The 17,617-nt window shown below is 37.5% G+C and overlaps 1 protein-coding gene across 2 annotated transcripts in view; it reads left to right on the plus strand.

The window, feature by feature from the left end:
• AKAP6 (A-kinase anchoring protein 6) overlaps window positions 1-17,617 on the plus strand; it is a 294,713-nt gene that overhangs the window by 91,796 nt on the left and 185,300 nt on the right. For both annotated transcript variants that reach the window (XM_074868266.1, XM_074868265.1), the window contains 2 exons: window positions 5,596-5,847; window positions 11,736-13,523. In XM_074868266.1, the coding sequence (XP_074724367.1) occupies window positions 5,596-5,847; window positions 11,736-13,523 (2,040 nt within the window). The remainder of the gene's footprint in view (window positions 1-5,595; window positions 5,848-11,735; window positions 13,524-17,617) is intronic.

Here is a 17,617-nt window from a genome sequence, read left to right on the forward strand (position 1 = left end):
TATTTGTTTAGCAATAAAAACCCCTCTCTTTTGTGCTCTTTCTCTATATAAAAGCATAAAAGGGCAGTGCAGAGAGTGAGTTTAATTCATAATTTTCAAGGGCATTTAAAAAAATGAATCTGAACATTCTCTGGCAGATATTCTATTTTTTTTTCTGAAAAGAAGAATTGGTACATTCTTATTGGAATCTTTGACTTCTGACAAATTAAAATGCATTTAAAATGAAAGAATAAAAAGATAGACATTTTCTTAAATAATAGATTTTGTTTTGCATGTACAGTAGTCATAAGACTCGATGGCAATCTGTTTTTCCTACTGAGGTTTTACTGCAAGATCAAAGAACAGAAATCTGCAGTACAGCTTCTGTCACTGATATTAACTCTAAAGCAACATATCACAAGCTTTCATCTTTCAGTAGTTTCATGTACATCTTACCAGAATTTCTTGAAAAGCAGAAAAAAAAATATTTTTAAAGTCAACATCAAAGCTTGGTTTTCCTTGACTCTTGATGGTTTGTTTATGCACTTTGTCTACTGCAGTGTTTGCAGTTCAGGCTATTTTAGTTGATGTGGAGAGCTATGAGCGGGCTGATGGATTCAGCAGCTGCAAATTACAGGATCAGCTGTCTGGAAGACTGAGTGAAGTGGGCAGTTGGCAGCCAAATGGGTACAACCCCTGTAGCCTAAGAAATTCCACAGTCAGTGCTACAGGATAGCCCATGAGAGGATGACAAAATGTTTAACACCGCTGTGAAACTGTGTAAAAATAAAAATGTCCAGTGGATGATTGAGATTAATGATGACAAAAAGTTGTTTTGGAAATGGTGCTTTCTAAAAATCAGGCTATAATAGCTTCTGATATGAAACTACATACTGATAAAATGGGGAAGGATTTCCATGCTTATATTTATAGGCTGTATATTATTGCCATTGACCTGGAACTATGCATATTTAGAGATAAATGCCAATAGATAAATGATGTTTTCTTATTACTTGAAAGTACATGGTTTATTTTACCTACCTGCCATTTCTTGTAAGGGGAACTGGCACTCATGACAGCATTTAGGTACTGTCTTGTGATACTGCTGTTCTTTATTTATAAATACAAAGTGTAAAAAGGGCACATGACAATGTTCTGCTGGTTTTGCTCTATCTAATACTAAATCACCTATGAGGAGTTAGGAAGAATGAGGACAATGAGGCCATGTTCTACCAGGTCTTGGTATTGAGTAAAATTGGGAACTTACATAACATGACATTTTGGTGCTGTATTTGAACTCCATTAATTATTACAGAAAATTATTAAATTCTCAGCTGTGCTAGATATAATTATTTCATTTTGCTGATTTATATGTAAATCTAGACATCAGGTGCAGTAGTAAGAAAATGTTGCACTATGTAATGCTAACTGGATTTGACATTATATTGTTTCCTCTCAATATGCTGTTTTGCATCCAGCAAGTGTAAAGAAAAGATGTAAGTAAATTAATGCTCTTCTGCTGAGGACTAATCAGCATTAAGTTATAAGGCAACAGTAATCATTTCTTCATAATCATGTTCTCTTGATAAAAGGCTGGCATTAGCCTTTACACAGTTATTCTGTCCTTTTTTCAGCCTTCACCTTCCCACCATCATATGACAGTTAAAAAACAAGGAAAGGGGATATCAATAGGGGTCTAAATTCCTTTTTCCAAACTTTATGTAAGATGGTCTTCCCACAAACCCAGATCTAATCCATTTTATCCAGGAACCCGGCCTGTGGTGAAATGAAAGCCAGTTCTTTTGACAACAGCTACAGACTCAGCTGAAATTGAAGTCACCCACCAAAACAATGTTACACGCTGCAGGAATGACAACTTATGGCTCCTAAGATTTTTTTTTAAGAAATACCCAATAGACCAATATAAGACCATGTGCCATACATGCAGGGTCTGACATATCAGGGACTGCTGATCAAGTACTAGCTATCACAGAAGCGGTTAGCGCATGGTCAGTAAGATTGTTGCATTGACATTACCGCTCTTTAAACACACAGTGAACCCAGCCTACTCTTGCCTGGCTTCAGACTTAGAGTGCATGTGCAGGTGGACTGCACAGCATGTATGTATTATTGAACTGGACATACTGAATTTGTGCATGCACTGTAGACATTTGTCCAGGACTTCTGGACGTTGAATAGCTGGAGCTATTAATAAGGGAGTTAAATCATTGTCCCTGTTGCAAATTAAATCAGACTTCCTGAATGTTTCAATCAGATTTTCATCTAATAAGAAAAGGAAAAAACTCAACAAACCAACAGCCCTAAAGATCACATTATGTCAACATACTTATCACCAGAAGAAAAAATCTTTTCTATTCTCCCATGAAAGTAAAGGCCAGACTACGGTGACAGTTCAATGCTCTACTAATTCCAGGCCAGAAGGGAGAGGGAGCTGATGATAAAGTCAGAAAATGGAGATTAGAGTTTATATATTAGGAAAAGGTATGTAGGGATTTAATTTTCTTCCTGATTCATTCAGCCACTCAGAAAATAGCTTTCTGTCTTTTGACCATCCACTCTTCCAAAGACCTAAATTCTTTAAGAACTGGTACTTTGTTTGTCTCTGACTGAGATGATCATCTTATAAGTTAAAATCAGAGCATGTGACCTTCACTTGGATATGGATGAGGTCAGCCTTGGATTCTCTCCATATTACTGAAACTGTCAAGAGCAGTTAATTATCTTGTTAGTACATAAAGCATTTGTCTGCTGCTATACTCACAGTAGCCTGTAAGTACTTCAGACTTTGCTTTTTGAGGAAAATGAGCAATTTATAACAAGCCATGTAAAAATTAACAGCATATGTCCTTGACTATGTGCTTCTTTCAAACCTCTAGTCGTGCTGGGTTTTGCATTTCAATACAAAATTTTCTACGTTGTTGTGGAAAAATTGTCTACTTCAGAAATTTGAGATGCTTTGGCAGCTGATCAGCTAGTGTAATGGGAGATCAAGAGAAAGCTTGTTTGAAGTATTGGTCTGAACTCTTGATTTAGAGTATTATCTAGATTCATTAGCCAATATTTTAAGTACATTATCTAACAATTGTTACGAGACACTTGCTCAGTGTTAATACTTTCTTCTTATGGCTTCATGTTTTCAGCGTCTTTGAGAATTCTAGTGGCAGTTGAATTCAGCATATACCTTGTGTGTGAAGCTGGAAAATAATGAAATCTTGTTTTGCAGATTGACACAAACTTAAGCTCATTCACATGGAGAGTCTAGCTAAAGATATATTAAGTATTTTTCTATAGATTAGGTCTAAATATTAGGAAGTATTTCTTTACAGAACGGGTTGTTAGGCATTGGAATGGGCTGCCCAGGGAGGTGGTGGAGTCCCCATCCCTGGAGGTGTTTAAGAGTATGGTCAACATAGCGCTGAGGGATATGGTGTAGTTGGGAACTGCCAATGCTACGTTAACGGTTGGACTAGATGATCTTCAAGGTCCTTTCCAACCTAGATGATTCTGTGATTCTGTGTAATTTACAAAGCTACAGTTACTGGGCAACAACCTATTTTCTAATCCCTGAAACTGAAATTAAACTGCTTTATGGCCAAGAGGAAAAAGACACAAACAACACTGAAGAAGTGAATGCAAATTCAGTCAAACTAATTCACTAAAAATACTCTTTAAAATATTTGAAAGAGAACATAGAAATACAGCTACCCTTTTCAGTCAAGTTTCAGTTGTAGTTGAATAAATGGATAATAATAACCTTTTTTAAAGCTTGGACAAGATTTTTCTGAGAGTTTTAGCTTCATCTGTGTGTCTGTAGAATTATACTGACACACTGCCCTGGTAACTAGAGTGTCCATTTACTTGCCTGGAAGTGTGTGGGTATTTGAAGCCCTGAGCACTTGCAGCCCTACATGTTGCCAGGCGAGGCTGTGTGTTTTGTACTTACAGATATAGATGCTGGTTGTCACAACAAAGGGACTGAGGATAGAGGGAAAGAGATACTGCCTCTCTCTCAAGGCTCATTGAAACTCCAACATTTTGTGCTCATCTCTGGCATTTCTGAGAGCTACTCCTGGGGGGACTTCATTTAGCTGTCAGTGCTTTATTAAAATGAGTAACTACTGATAGCACTCAACAACAATAGTTTCTCAAGGGCTAATATTGTGCTATGTGTTGTAGTAAAATTATTTAATATTATCAAGGGATTTGATTTTGGTTTAATTTGTTACATACATACAGTTACATATTCAATAATTTGGCTTTACTTTCAGACTGAAGATGTCAAATCTGAACTGATAAAAATTACTGTACTGTATTATTTAGAAAGAATCAGCTTTACTGTTTTTCTTGTTATTCTACTGCTGTACAAAACCATGAGAGTATCATCAGAGACATGTTTCACTGTAACTATCTGATAGAATTGTTTTCACTAGCAAATTTGAAATTAATCAAAATTATGTTGTTTATTCTCATTTTTATTGATGTTATGTATAGACTACCCTTTACCTAAAAAGGACATCTCTGAAGGTTTAAATGAAAATAATTTCTTTATTTTTTTAAAAAAGAAATAAACGTTGGATTTAAAATATGCTATTAAGTCACTTTTAAATATATGCCACAGATGTAAGGAAAAAACCTTCTAGGATCCAGTGCAAATATTTTTTCAACATTTTAATCACCTTTCCTTACTTGTTTATAATATGCTTTTTACACATAGTTTTCAAACAGAATTGTCATAAAGCTGAGTTTTTCACTCAATAATATATGACTAAATATTCTTTAGTTCTGTGACATTCTTTCATAAAGAAAATTAAGACTAAATTGTAAAGATTTTATACTGTATGTAGCACAGTTTAGAAATCTGGAACATTAATTGCTAAATTTGGAGGATACCATCCCATCAAAACCTTGGTTTTATAACCTGGTGACTTTATATTTTCTTTTCTGCTTTCTCAACACAACTGTTCACAGCTTCTCTGCTTTCCCACTTTCTCCTTCTCCACCAATCTTCTGTTCAATTCTGAGTCCAGAACAAGACTATGCAAAAGTTAACACCCTCTCATCACAGCCATCAGCAATTGATCTCAGAAATAGTTTATCCACATTGAGTCTCTCCCAGACTTTTGCCCTACTTGGCTATAGAGGCTAGATTGAAAGGTAAATTCTGTCCAAAAGAATTTTGTTGATGGTGGCACAGATCAGATTCTTTGCATTTTAACTAGAGGGGGGGAAGCAGAGAGAGAGACTGCCTGTGGCAATCTTATCACTTTCATTCCTATTGCTATCTTCTAGGGTGTCAGTGTTAGTTTTCTGTTTCTGATTCATGTGATCTTGTTGTGCCATCCTTCTTTATTGTATGCTGTCTCTGCACTTACCGAGCAGTCCTGCCAAATAGGACAGCTGCTGGTTCAGTTGCTGTAGCATTGCCATAAATAAATTTTAAAAAGAAAATTAAAAAAAAAAAGAGAACCCTGGATGTATTAATTACATTATCTTTCCTCTCTGAAATACTCTGTTATGCATTTAATAAAAAGTAGATAAAAAGTAGAGCTGATCCATGGAAGGACCATGCCTAAATACTTTATTTTTCCATTACAGGATATTTGTGAAGATATATCTGATCACGTTGAACAAATTCATGCTCTGCTAGAGACTGAGTTTTCCCTGAAGCTTCTGTCTTACTCTGTCAATGTGATAGTCGATATCCATACAGTACAACTACTCTGGCACCAGCTACGTGTTTCTGTTCTGGTTCTGAGGGAGCGTATTCTCCAGGGACTACAAGATGCCAATGGAAACTACACCAGGCAGACTGATATTCTGCAAGCGTTTTCTGAAGAGACTAAGGAGGTATAGTAACTAAATTAAATTTTGAGAATTTCATCTGTATTTGAAGCACCTCATCTGTGTTGCACATTTTAAATTTCTAAGATGACAATTTTAAGGATGGCTTACTTGTCTTCTAGGTATTTTGTTAATTTTGTTTCAAGTGTCTTCAGCTGATATCTGTTCTCATTGAATCAAATTAAAGAGCACTTTAAGGTCAGCTTTCAGAAGTGTCATGCTAGTGGGTAAAATAGTGATTAAAATATTTTTTTGTAAAGGATTGGAAACGCAGAGATGCATCTGGTGCAGAGTCTGGTCACTCGTGAATTTAAGGTTCATATCCAATTAAAAACTCAATTTTTATGTGCAATGAATTCTGTAATGAAGAGCTTAGACATTTCCCTTCTTGCATACAGAAGCCTCAAGCTTACACAATGTTTTCTAAAACTTTCCAGGCTAGGTCAATGTTGCTTTATAGCAGAGAGTCTGGTCTTTAATTTGTTGGAGTGGCAATTCTGCAATATGCCTCTAAACAGTCACACATTGCATCTCAGAAACAATGATGCATGAATCATACATTTTTTTTACTCTAACAGGGTGTGAAATTCACACACATGTAAATGGTTTGTAAATCTGGATTCATTTAACTAAAATGCTTTTTCCTTTGAATTCATCATTACCAAATTAGCTTAGTTAGAAGGACACTACTGGCCTAATTTTTAAAACTGAAAGAAGATGCACATTGTATTAACATGGTTAATAGCAGATACCCTAGTGTGTAGAGGATTCTTCATTTGCTGAAAGTCCTAAGATTAGGATAAAATGCTTTTGTTAGGATTAGATACATTTACTGAACGAGACCTCTAGATCGATGCAGTAAGATTCTGTGACCTGTGTTACAGAGGAAGTCAGAAGTTTCCTAAACATGTCCCGAATTTCAGAACACTCAAGTTTAAAGAGAATGTGCATATTTCTCTACTGCCTGTTAGGTTTTATATTTGTCTCTGGCACAACAGAGTAGGTGGTCCTGAAATCAATGCTCAGATATGCCTAGGCCCACCTTCCACACCCCCTCTTCCTGATGTATACATACCTGGTGCTTCATATTCAGTTTCTGCTTTGCTGTTGCTGGTAAACCTTCTCTGGCAAATCTGAAGGAAATCCACACTTGTCTGAACATCCAGAATAGCAAATTAGGGTGAAGTCATTATTTTATGACATAAGCGTGGTGATTTCAAGACATAAGGAAGGGCAGATTCAGATACTAAGAAACAGGAAATGTCCCATCTGGATCTGATTACAACTGCTATAAAAAACATCCCTCCAATACAGAGGAGGGCTGACTGGGGAAGGATAGATTATTTTTCAGTGGGGAAAAAACATGTTTCCAGATAGGCTTATATGGTAATAAAAAAGACAAAATATCCTGACACGATTCTTTTTTTTCCACCCCAACAAAAACATGTATAATAGTTGATAAAATTAATGGCTAGCAATAGCAGGGACACAATATTAGTATTAAGTTTCTGCTCTAATGCTTGAATAGGTTCCCAGAAATTGCTCTGCAGTTTTTAACCTTTGGGTATTTATTCAAACTTTTCATCGAGTGCAATGGTAGTGAATTTATTTGACAAAAATAAATAAATAAATAACATGCAATGTAGAGACAATCATATCTACTCTTATATACCTTTTTTTCTGGTGTTTCTACCGTATTCTTTCCCAGACAAGACTACACTGTGGGACTACTAAGTGCCTCATGACATAAGTACTATCTGTTAGGGATTTTCATGCATATGTGAATAATGAGACTGTTTGAGCAAAACTAGAAACCTTTGTCTATACAGATAATCCTTCCTTGGAGAATCATTCTCCTAATTTTCAGTACTCCTTGGGAATTATGAACCAGGATTGACAGCTTATTTTTTTTTCTCCTGACATTGAGAAGTCATCTGGTTTGAAATTAATAGAAGGAAACTTTCACACAAAACAAGGATTTCTACTTTGGAATTCACTACTGTAGGACACTTGGAAGTGGAAAGAAGTTAAAAAAAATAAATGTGAAAACTAATCAAAGATAGGAGAAATTATAACCTCCACATGAGGAAGTCCCTACGCTGCTCATTGGTAGAATCTGGGAATGTGTGTAGAAATGTTGTGTGTGGAAGGGCCATGTATGTATACCCACGTCTTACAGCTCAGCTAGCAGAAAATGGTTAGAACTGATGCAGAGGCATGATACTGGGCTAGACGGAAATTTGATCTGAACCAGTACAGCAAATGTTATCCTTTTCTGTAGACCATGAACCTATCATTTCACAAAATGTTTGGCTTGCTTCTTAAGTCAGCTGTTTTCTGCGTAATGGTGAAGAGCGGATTTGGCTACCAATGTTAACTGAGGAGCTCCATGGAAGAAGTGACTTGCCAAGGTTTCTTTTGTGTTCAGTGAGACAGTCTCATCTTGTTAATATTCACTACTCTCTTAGTTCATAGACCTCACAGTCAATCACAGCGCAGCAGTCCTGCCTGGGCTATATTTACACTGTAGCTGTAACACACATAAATGTGCACAAGCTAGCTTCAACATAATGAACAGGGATAACACTGGTAGAGTAGCTATCAAAACATGAAAGTGTACAGCACAGGCTGTACTGACTTGGTTAGGAACCCAGCTCGTTAACTGGGCAGGCAGTAAGTGTGCTTTTGGTTATCTCAGCAGTGCCACACTGAATAAAATGCCAGCAGGAGAGGGGATGAAAAGTTTTATGTCTTGGAGGAAATAGAAGAACCAGTGAGGCAAGCTGCCTGCCATGAGGGAGATGCCAAATTAAAAAAATACTTTTTTAAATGAAAAACTTTGCAGAGTTAAGATTTTGGAGGACCATTTCTTCTTCAGGAATGAGCCAGAGATAGCTAAGAAGGAAAGAAAAATGAGTTCTGTGCAGCTGAACCTAACCTGTGAGTTTTATTTCACAATTGATAAAGCCAGGAAATAGGGAAAAAATCACTACAAGGCTACATTAAAATACAGTGAATCCTGATGTTCCCAAACCATTGGTAAAGTCATAAAAGAAATATCTTACAAATTATATTAGCTCATTTGAAAGAGTAATAAAAGATGCAGAATTGTGCTGGTTTAAGTATAAATACAAGAAGGTATTGGAAACAGCCTACAGAGCTTTACAGGAAGCATTACTATGTGAAAAGCGACAACTTGTTTGAACTAAGGTATTCCTATTGGTAGCCATGCAAATAACTAAATGTAATATTTTTCTGAAATAGAAACAATAATAAAAACTTGGTAATACTGGCATTAAATATTACTCCTCTGAAGCACACATTTAAGACACTGCTTGGAAAATGACCGAGCAAGATGGTTTAATGCATGTGATTGTAAATTTTATTAATGTTAATAAACACATTTTTAAGAGACGAAGGAATGGAGCTCATTATTCAGGAGAAATGAAGGCCCTTAGGGCCTTGGAAAGGGTTTTGATTTATATATGGTTTTACAGTTTCTAATCTTTCCCTGAGATTAGAGAGGAAATGCAGCTGTAATACTGATCATTGTTTAGTCATTATTTTCCTTAATAAATGCAGCTCCAAAATATAAATTTGACAGATTTATAGAAACTTCCCCTTTTAATTCTGGACTATTGACAATGTATAATTTGTGGCATAAGTTTTACATCTGGATACAATGTGCTAAATAAAAGGTATTTTCAATGTCCAAGATTATGGTTGCTAAATAACTTTCTAATCAATCTTTTCTATAAATAGTATTTTTAGCTGGAGGCATTTTTATATTTTTACTTTGAGTAATGCAAGTGAGGTGGACAGAGTACAGGATTCAAATATTACATGTTTAAAGAAGATGGCAAACAATAGACTTCTTTATTGAGACTATTCTTGTTCAGACCAAAATCCAAGTGGTTTATTGTGAGACGAAGAGACTGTGGGGTTATTGTGCCTTCTTCAGGCATGATGCCTATGGTCCTTAAACTATGGATTTAGGCAGTGTAGTGAGACAAGCTGTTCCAGAGAATAATTCAGATAGGATCCTAATGTGGATACTCAGGAGTTTGCTTTAAAATGAAAACCAAACCTGGGGTGAAAGACCAGTATACTGATTTAGGCACTTGTCGTGCTTTAACCCCAGACAGCAAGTAAGTCCCACCCAGCTGCTCACTCCTCCTCCCCAGTGGGATGGAGGAGAGAATTGGAAGAGTAAAAGTGAGAAAACTCATGGATTGAGATAGAGACAGTTTAATAGGTAAAGCAAAAGCCACACACACACACACACAAAGCAACACATTCACCACTTCCCATCAGCAGGCAGGTGCTCAGCCATCTCCAGGAAAGCAGGGCTTCATTACACGTAATGGTTACTTGGGAAGACAAATGCCATAACTCTAAGTGTCCCCCCCTTCCTCCTTCTTCCCCCAGCTTTATGTGCTGAGCATGACATCATATGGTATGGCATATCCCTTTGGTCAGTTGGGGTCAGCTGTCCCAGCTGTGTCCCCTCAAAATTTCTTGTGCACCCCCAGCCTCCTTGCTGGTGAGGTGAGAAGCAGAAAAGGCCTTGGCTCTGTGCAAGCACTGCTCAGCAATAACGAAAACATCCCTGTGTTATCAACACTGTTTTCAGCACAAATCCAAAACATAGCCCCATACCAGCTACTATGAAGAAAATTAACTCTATCCCAGCCAAAACCAGCACAGTGCCTAAAGTTAGAATCCTAAAATATGATTTTCTGATCTTTATGATGTTTTTTTCAGTAGTTTCTGTAAACACTTGGGCTAATGTTGTTTTTTATTTTAAGTTCTGCTTTTCAGTTTCTTTTGACCATTTGAAATGCTCTGCCAATTTCTCTTGTTCTAGATAGTTTCATAGAGTTACTTAAGATGTACACTAGTGTAAATAAGAACAGAAATTGTTTCAGAATTATTTGACTCTATGTTCAGGTTTCAATTTATGTGCTGGGATCTGGAAATAATTGAGGTCTGCCTACGTGTTTGAACATTAGATCATCTACTAAAAATATGCCTATAAACAGTTGACTAAACATAATTTTGCTGTGACTGTTATATATCAGGCTGCTTTTGGATCTTAATACAGTCATTTTTTTTTTTTGTATCCTTCAAATAAGTCACCACAATATTTATAAACATTAATTTGACTTTGATCTTAAAATCTTTTGAGATGGTCTCCTCTGGCTATGTCTGTGTTTCTGAGATTCAAGGACTTCCATTGGGCTGGAGGTTTAGGATTCCCAGCTATAGTTTCTTTTCCTTGAACTGTTCTCCATTTGTGCTCCCAATACACTGCAGATAAATCCTCAGCTGATAATGCTACAAAAAAGTGAAATATAGGTAGCAACTTCTATCTCAAATATGGGAAAAAACATCTGTTATTGTTAGATGATGCTTTAAAAAACATTCTGGCAGTCAACTGAAATATCGTAGAGCAGCATGAATTTCTGAGAACACAAGATCAACAAGATGGCTGATTTACTCAGCAGTCCCCAAGATCCCCTCCCTCCTGTTTGAGGTAGTTAACACAGGAAATGCTATGAGTCTGCTGTACGGAATTTCTGAGTCCTCCCTACAGAGTAAGTAGAACCGAGAGCAGAATTTAAGGAGGAGAATACAAATACAAAAACGAATTGCTATTTTTAGGTAACTTTCTGCACCAGATTGAAACTAAGCATTTTTCAGTTTGCTGCCATTTTTAATTCCCAAATACTTTAAAATGGTTTGCTCATCTACAGGGTACTGCAGAAGCAGGTAGGTCAGTGATGAATGCTTTTCTAGATGTTAGACAGTAAAACACAGAAGCTGATAGTTACTTTGTGTGTGTTGTATATGAAAATTAATCTAAAAAAGTACCATTTCTTTGTCTATTTCAGGACCGTCTTGACTCTTTAACTGAAGTTGATGATTCTGGACAGTTAACCATCAAATGTTCTCAAAATTACTTGTCACTGGATTGTGGTATTACTGCATTTGAACTATCTGACTACAGTCCTAGTGAGGATTTGCTTGGTGCTCTGGATGATATGACCTCCAGCCAAGGGAAAGCAAAACCATTTGAATCCTGGAACTACAGTGAGATGGATAAAGACTTTCCAGGACTTATCAGAAGTGTGGGTTTACTGGCAGTAGCAACTGATTCCATTGCTTCCCAGTGTAATGAAGCATTAAATGAGAAAGAAACCCATGTACCTCTTTCAGCAGAAGATGGAGAAGAAAGCAAAGACAGGAAAGCACTACATGAGCTCTCACTAGTATCTCCTTCTGTGAACTCCTCTCTTTCTGAAGGACCTTGCTCTGAAGATGGTGTTTTACCTACTGACAGCAAACCAGTTTCCACATTAAAGAAACCAGAATGCAATCTTCCACAGCACACCAGTGAAAAAATCAAACAATCTCACTGTGAAAACTCAACGCCTAAGAGGTCCATAAGAGACTGCTTTAACTATAATGAAGACTCCCCTACGCAGCCTACATTGCCAAAAAGAGGTCTATTTCTGAAAGATGATGTGTTTAAAGATTATATGGAAGCCAATGATTTAAAAAGGCAGATCTCTCAGATAGTTAAAAATGAAATGAGTAGAAGTACACCCTCATTGTTAGATCCACCAGACAGATCCAAGCTTTGCCTAGCTTTACAGTCACCCTACACTAACAGTCCATCTGCAGTTAGTCAGTCATATGATTGCTTAAATAAAATAGGTGATAGAAATCTTGAGTACACAATAAAAAATCACTTTAAGGACAGTCCCATAAATCTAGAGAAGTCTACTTTCTACATCTGTAAAGAAAAATCAAAGCACACAAAGTCTCATGACACTCCAGAGAAAGTGAAAACTGGAAGAACACCTGGAGGTATGTGTAAAATGTCTCCACCAATACAAGTCAAAAAAAGAGGACGTTCTTCTCTACAGAATGGAATTAATTCTCATAACTCTCAGTCTCTGGAGGAAACGGAAACAGATTCTTCCGCATCATCAGATTCTTGTAATCAGAGAGACCCAAATGGGCAATCACAATGTAAAACCGAGCCTTTTAGTTCACCAACACGTAGCCAAAAGAGTGCTTCCTCAGCTGGTTCTGAGCTTACCAACTCATCACCTCTTCTACTGAGAAGAAAGGATAATAAAAGCTTCTCCTCAACACCAAGTTATACTCAAAAAACCACTAAAGATGGTGAGGTCTGGTATGGATCTGATGAATATTTAGCACTTCCTTCACATCTCAAACAAACTGAAGTTTTAGCTTTAAAACTAGAAAATTTGACAAAGTTGCTGCCCCAGAAGCCCAGAAGAGAAACCATTCAAAACATTGACGACTGGGAGCTGTCAGAAATGAACTCAGATTCAGAAATGTATCCAACGTACCAGACAAAAAAGCCCAAAAAAATGGGTAGAATTTCACCAAGCTCTTCAAGTGATATAGTATCCTCCTTAGGTGACAGTATTGAATCTGGGCCTCTCAGTGATATTCTCTCTGATGAAGATCTTTGTATGCCTGTATCTTCCATTAAAAAATACATTGAAGAAAAGTCAGAAAAGACTGCTGTCACTCAGACCACTGAGAATGAAACTTCTGCCTCAAATAAATCAGCTTTAATACATCAACTGATGCAAGATATACAACATCAAGAGAATTATGAAACCATATGGGAAAAAATTGAGGTAAAGCAATAATCCTGTGTTCTGCTGTGTTCTTGATAAGTCTATGTATGGAGATGGAGCTGTGGGCAGAGGTGGAGTTGCTTTCTTATTTTCTTTTAATGATGAAAATAGTTTCATCTAGTGACTGCTAGAAGTAGACAACGGTAGTGATCATTCTAATTATAATAGACTCTAGTTAACTTTAACTGTACAGAATTTGCCTACATTATTTTACCTACACCAATGCCTTTAAACCTGGCAAAACATTATATTATCAACAGAGCTTCTCTTTGCTAAGATCAGGTACATGATAAGTTATTTTTTGGATAAAATGAAAAATAAACATTGGAAAATCAGGGATCTCTGTGGTATTTGAATGAAGTTATATCAGTTCTCTTCCCTTGCAGTGATTATTTTCCCTTGCAAATCATGTACCTGTGCCTGTAGGGTTGAGGTAGGTTTTTCATCCCACTTCCTCATGTCCTCTCCCCAGTTAATCTTATTTCAGCCTCCAATACAGTTATCTGTTGGGATCCCCTTGTCATATCAGAAATACAAATGGGTTCTCATGAAATTTAACAAGGCCAAGTGCAAGGTCCTGCACACGGGTCAGGGCAATTCCAAGCACAAATACAGGCTGGGTGGTGAGTGCATTAAGAGCAGCCCGGCAGAGAAGGACTTGGAGGTATTGGTGGATGGAAAACCGACTATGAGCTAGCAATGTCCACTCGCAGCCCAGAAAGCCAACCGCATCCTGGGCTGCATCAAGAGAAGTGTGGCCAGCAGGTCGAGGGGGGGGATTCTCCCCCTCTGCTCCACTCTTGTGAGACCCCACCTTGAGTACTGTGTCTAGCTCTGGGGTCTCCAACATAAGAAGGACACAGACCTGCTCGAGTGAGTCCAGAGGAGGCCACAAAGATGATCAGGGGGCTGGAGCACCTCCCCTATGGGGACAGGCTGAGAGTTGGGGTTGTTCAGCCTGGAGAAGAGACCTTTTAGTGGCCTCCCAGTACTTAAAGGGGGCCTACAGGAAAGATGGGGAGGGACTCTTGATCAGGGAGTATGGTGGTAGGACAAGGGGTAATGGTTTTAAACTGAAGGAAGGTAGATTTAGATTAGACATAAAGAAGAAACTCTTCACTGTGAGGGTGGTGAGACACTGGAACAGGTTGCCCAGAGAAGTTGTGGATGTCCCCTCCCTGGCAGTGTTCAAGGCCAGGTTGGACGGGGCTTTGAGCAACCTGTTCTAGTGGAAGGTGTCCCTGGCCATGGCAGGGGGTTGGAACTAGATGATCTTTAAGGTCCCTTCCAACCCAAACCATTCTACAATTCTACCCCTTTATAGATCGATGGCATTAGGGTATGCTGTGCACTGGTATCTACTAGAGCCTTATGCTCCTGTGGGTCTGATGCACCAGGCCATCAGATCCACACAGTCCAGTAAAACCGGTTGTCTCTCTACTCCACATGGCTGGAGGAAGGGCCCTTCTAGTGCTGCTCATAGGATTCTCCACTCACTTCTTGTAAGGATCGATTAGAATTCCTTTCCATAGGATCAGGATTAAGATCAGCCCTTCCACTCTGGGGAACTGCCCACTGGAGACTTTAATTGCTTTAGTTGAAGAATAGAGGAATAATTTTCTTGATTCCTGCCATATCATGTATAATAACCACATTTCTTTTTAATCAGTTCTCTTCCCTTGTGGTGATTATTTTCCCTCCAGTGTTGGTGGAACTAAGCATAACATCTTTTTTTTTTTTTTTTTAATTTATTAAATAATCCTTCCTAAATAATGGAAATTTAATAGTGCAATATGCTAGAGCAATAATGGCAATATACTATCCCATTAAACTTCAGATGAGATAGGATTTCATTTTTGGCTTCCGGCATCACCTTCAGAAGTAACTTCTTTATAAAGTGGAAACATTTGCAGTAGTTAACGCTACGAGAGATCTTTTTGAGAAAAAAGATAAACTTTGGAAAGGGAGGTGAATTTGAATGAATAATCAAATAAGGACCTAGCCATCTCAATAATATAAATATGAGCTTGTGTTCATACTAAATTTTTCTTTCAATTTTCTGATGTATTTGTCTTCCTAGCCATTGTAAAGAAGTCGTCTCCTATTCAGAACCTTTCATGTTCATCCTCAATATAGTTCAGTAAAATGGCTGTCAGAAAAGAAAGCCTCATTTCTACTAGGTTTTAAAATCCTTTAAAATTCATGACATGTGAATTAAAGGGTGATCTTGGTATCTAAATGCTAAATCTGGTATCTGCATTATCTTCTGTGGTATCAAGCTCTGTAAGACCTAAGAAAAAAAACGGACTTAGTTTTATAACTTCAGTAAATACTTCTTACAATGTGTGATTTCTGTAACTTTTGAAGACATTGGAAGTATTATGACTAGTAGAAAAGTAGTTGAGCTAGGGATGTTTGAGTATAAAGTCAGGGTAGAAAGCACAGAAAGAGAAATTTCTTAAACAAAGGAGGAAGCAGCAGCTGTCAGCCTTGAAACAGTCAGTTCTAAAGGGCAGCACTTAATGATTCAAGTTGTTCCCTCTATCCTGATGGCTGGGGTTCATCTTCCGGACTCTGATGAAAGAACTGTCTTCATAAGTGCAAGCTGTTTCTGTGCTTAAGTTTGTGTAGTGTTGAAAATTAGTCCAGATGAAGCTGACGGATACAGACCCCTTCATTCTGTGCAAGCAACAAATCCCATCAAAGATACTTGTGAATACGTAAGATGCTGTTTTTCAAATGACACTACAAGATCCTGTTTAAGAAATTAAATTTTTGAGTGTCTAGGGACCAGTTTCCTCCACTAGATTCTGACTAGCATCCTTTTGGCAAGAAGCAGGTGGCAGAGAAACTTTTTGCATCAATCTCTCAAATCATCATGCTTATTTTTCTCAAACTTTTTGAAAAGGTAATTCTCTGTTTGGGGGTCATCTGTCTTTGTGTGATTCCCTGCAGCTGCAGTTCAGTCCTGCCAGGATGGAGGAATAAGAACCAGCTGTAACAACTAGCTGCAGCTGTAAACACCGGCCTCCTCTCCATACCCATCCTCTCCTCACCTCCTCTGGAGAGTGGATTTAGCTCCTGACAGCAATTAAAGGTAGTTAGCTGTTCTCTGGCCAGAGTAAACCCTTCTAGCTAGTGAGTACAGCTGCTGCTCTTGTCCTTGAGGACCTTTGCTACTGCTGATGCTGCTTTTTATACAATTTCTCAGTATTCCTTATTGTTGTGAATGTTTGGGAAACATTGATTATGGAGTTTGAAAATAATCTGATGAAGTATGTTGTGGGAAAGGGCTCAATAGAAGAAGGACTTTAAAGAGAAAGAAGACCAGATGCAAAGACCCCTGCTAGGAAGAGAGATAGGTCCCTGATCCATGTCCTTAAAAGCACCACACAGGAAAATTCCATATTTATTCCGCGCAGAAAGATGTATGCTAGCTACACTAAATGGCTTGAAAATGTACTTCCTGAATGTTGAATAAAAATAATCAAGAAAAAAGTTTTGAAATATTTTTCAAAGCAATTATGATATTATAATATTTTAAAGAAATATAAGGTTTTCCCAAGCTGCTTATTTACCTGAGTTTTTCCATTGTTGCCATCTTCTGCTTGTAAGACTAGTAAAGAACCTTTTCTTCAATACAAGAGCCCTTACCAAGATAAATGCTGCCTCAGTAACACTATGGTGCCTTGCTGAGGTACTTTAATTTGACATACGTAATAGAAAAACAGAAAATTCCTCCGTTATGTGATGTTATGAAGTATTGTAAATGAAATCTTATGAAGTATTGTAAATGAAATCTAACTAAAAATATCATACCTGTGTCACAACTGAGTCCTTTCTTTTGCTAGATCTCCTGTTTCATAATTCCCTAAGCAGAGTATCAAAAGTGTGCCATTGCTTTTTTAATTAATCATCATTTGGCATTTACATTAATTCTGTTATTTAACAAGTCTCCAACTCAAAAAAGAGTTTCCTAATTGCATGAATACATTTAGCAATAATTCAATACTACTTGTGTTAGCAGTAGTTTTGTGCTTAAGAAGTCAGATTTGAAATGAGAACTTAATTAAGGACAGAAGAAGCATGCTCAT

Source organism: Strix uralensis, chromosome 4 (assembly GCF_047716275.1).
Source record: "Strix uralensis isolate ZFMK-TIS-50842 chromosome 4, bStrUra1, whole genome shotgun sequence".
Classification (NCBI taxonomy): domain Eukaryota; kingdom Metazoa; phylum Chordata; class Aves; order Strigiformes; family Strigidae; genus Strix; species Strix uralensis.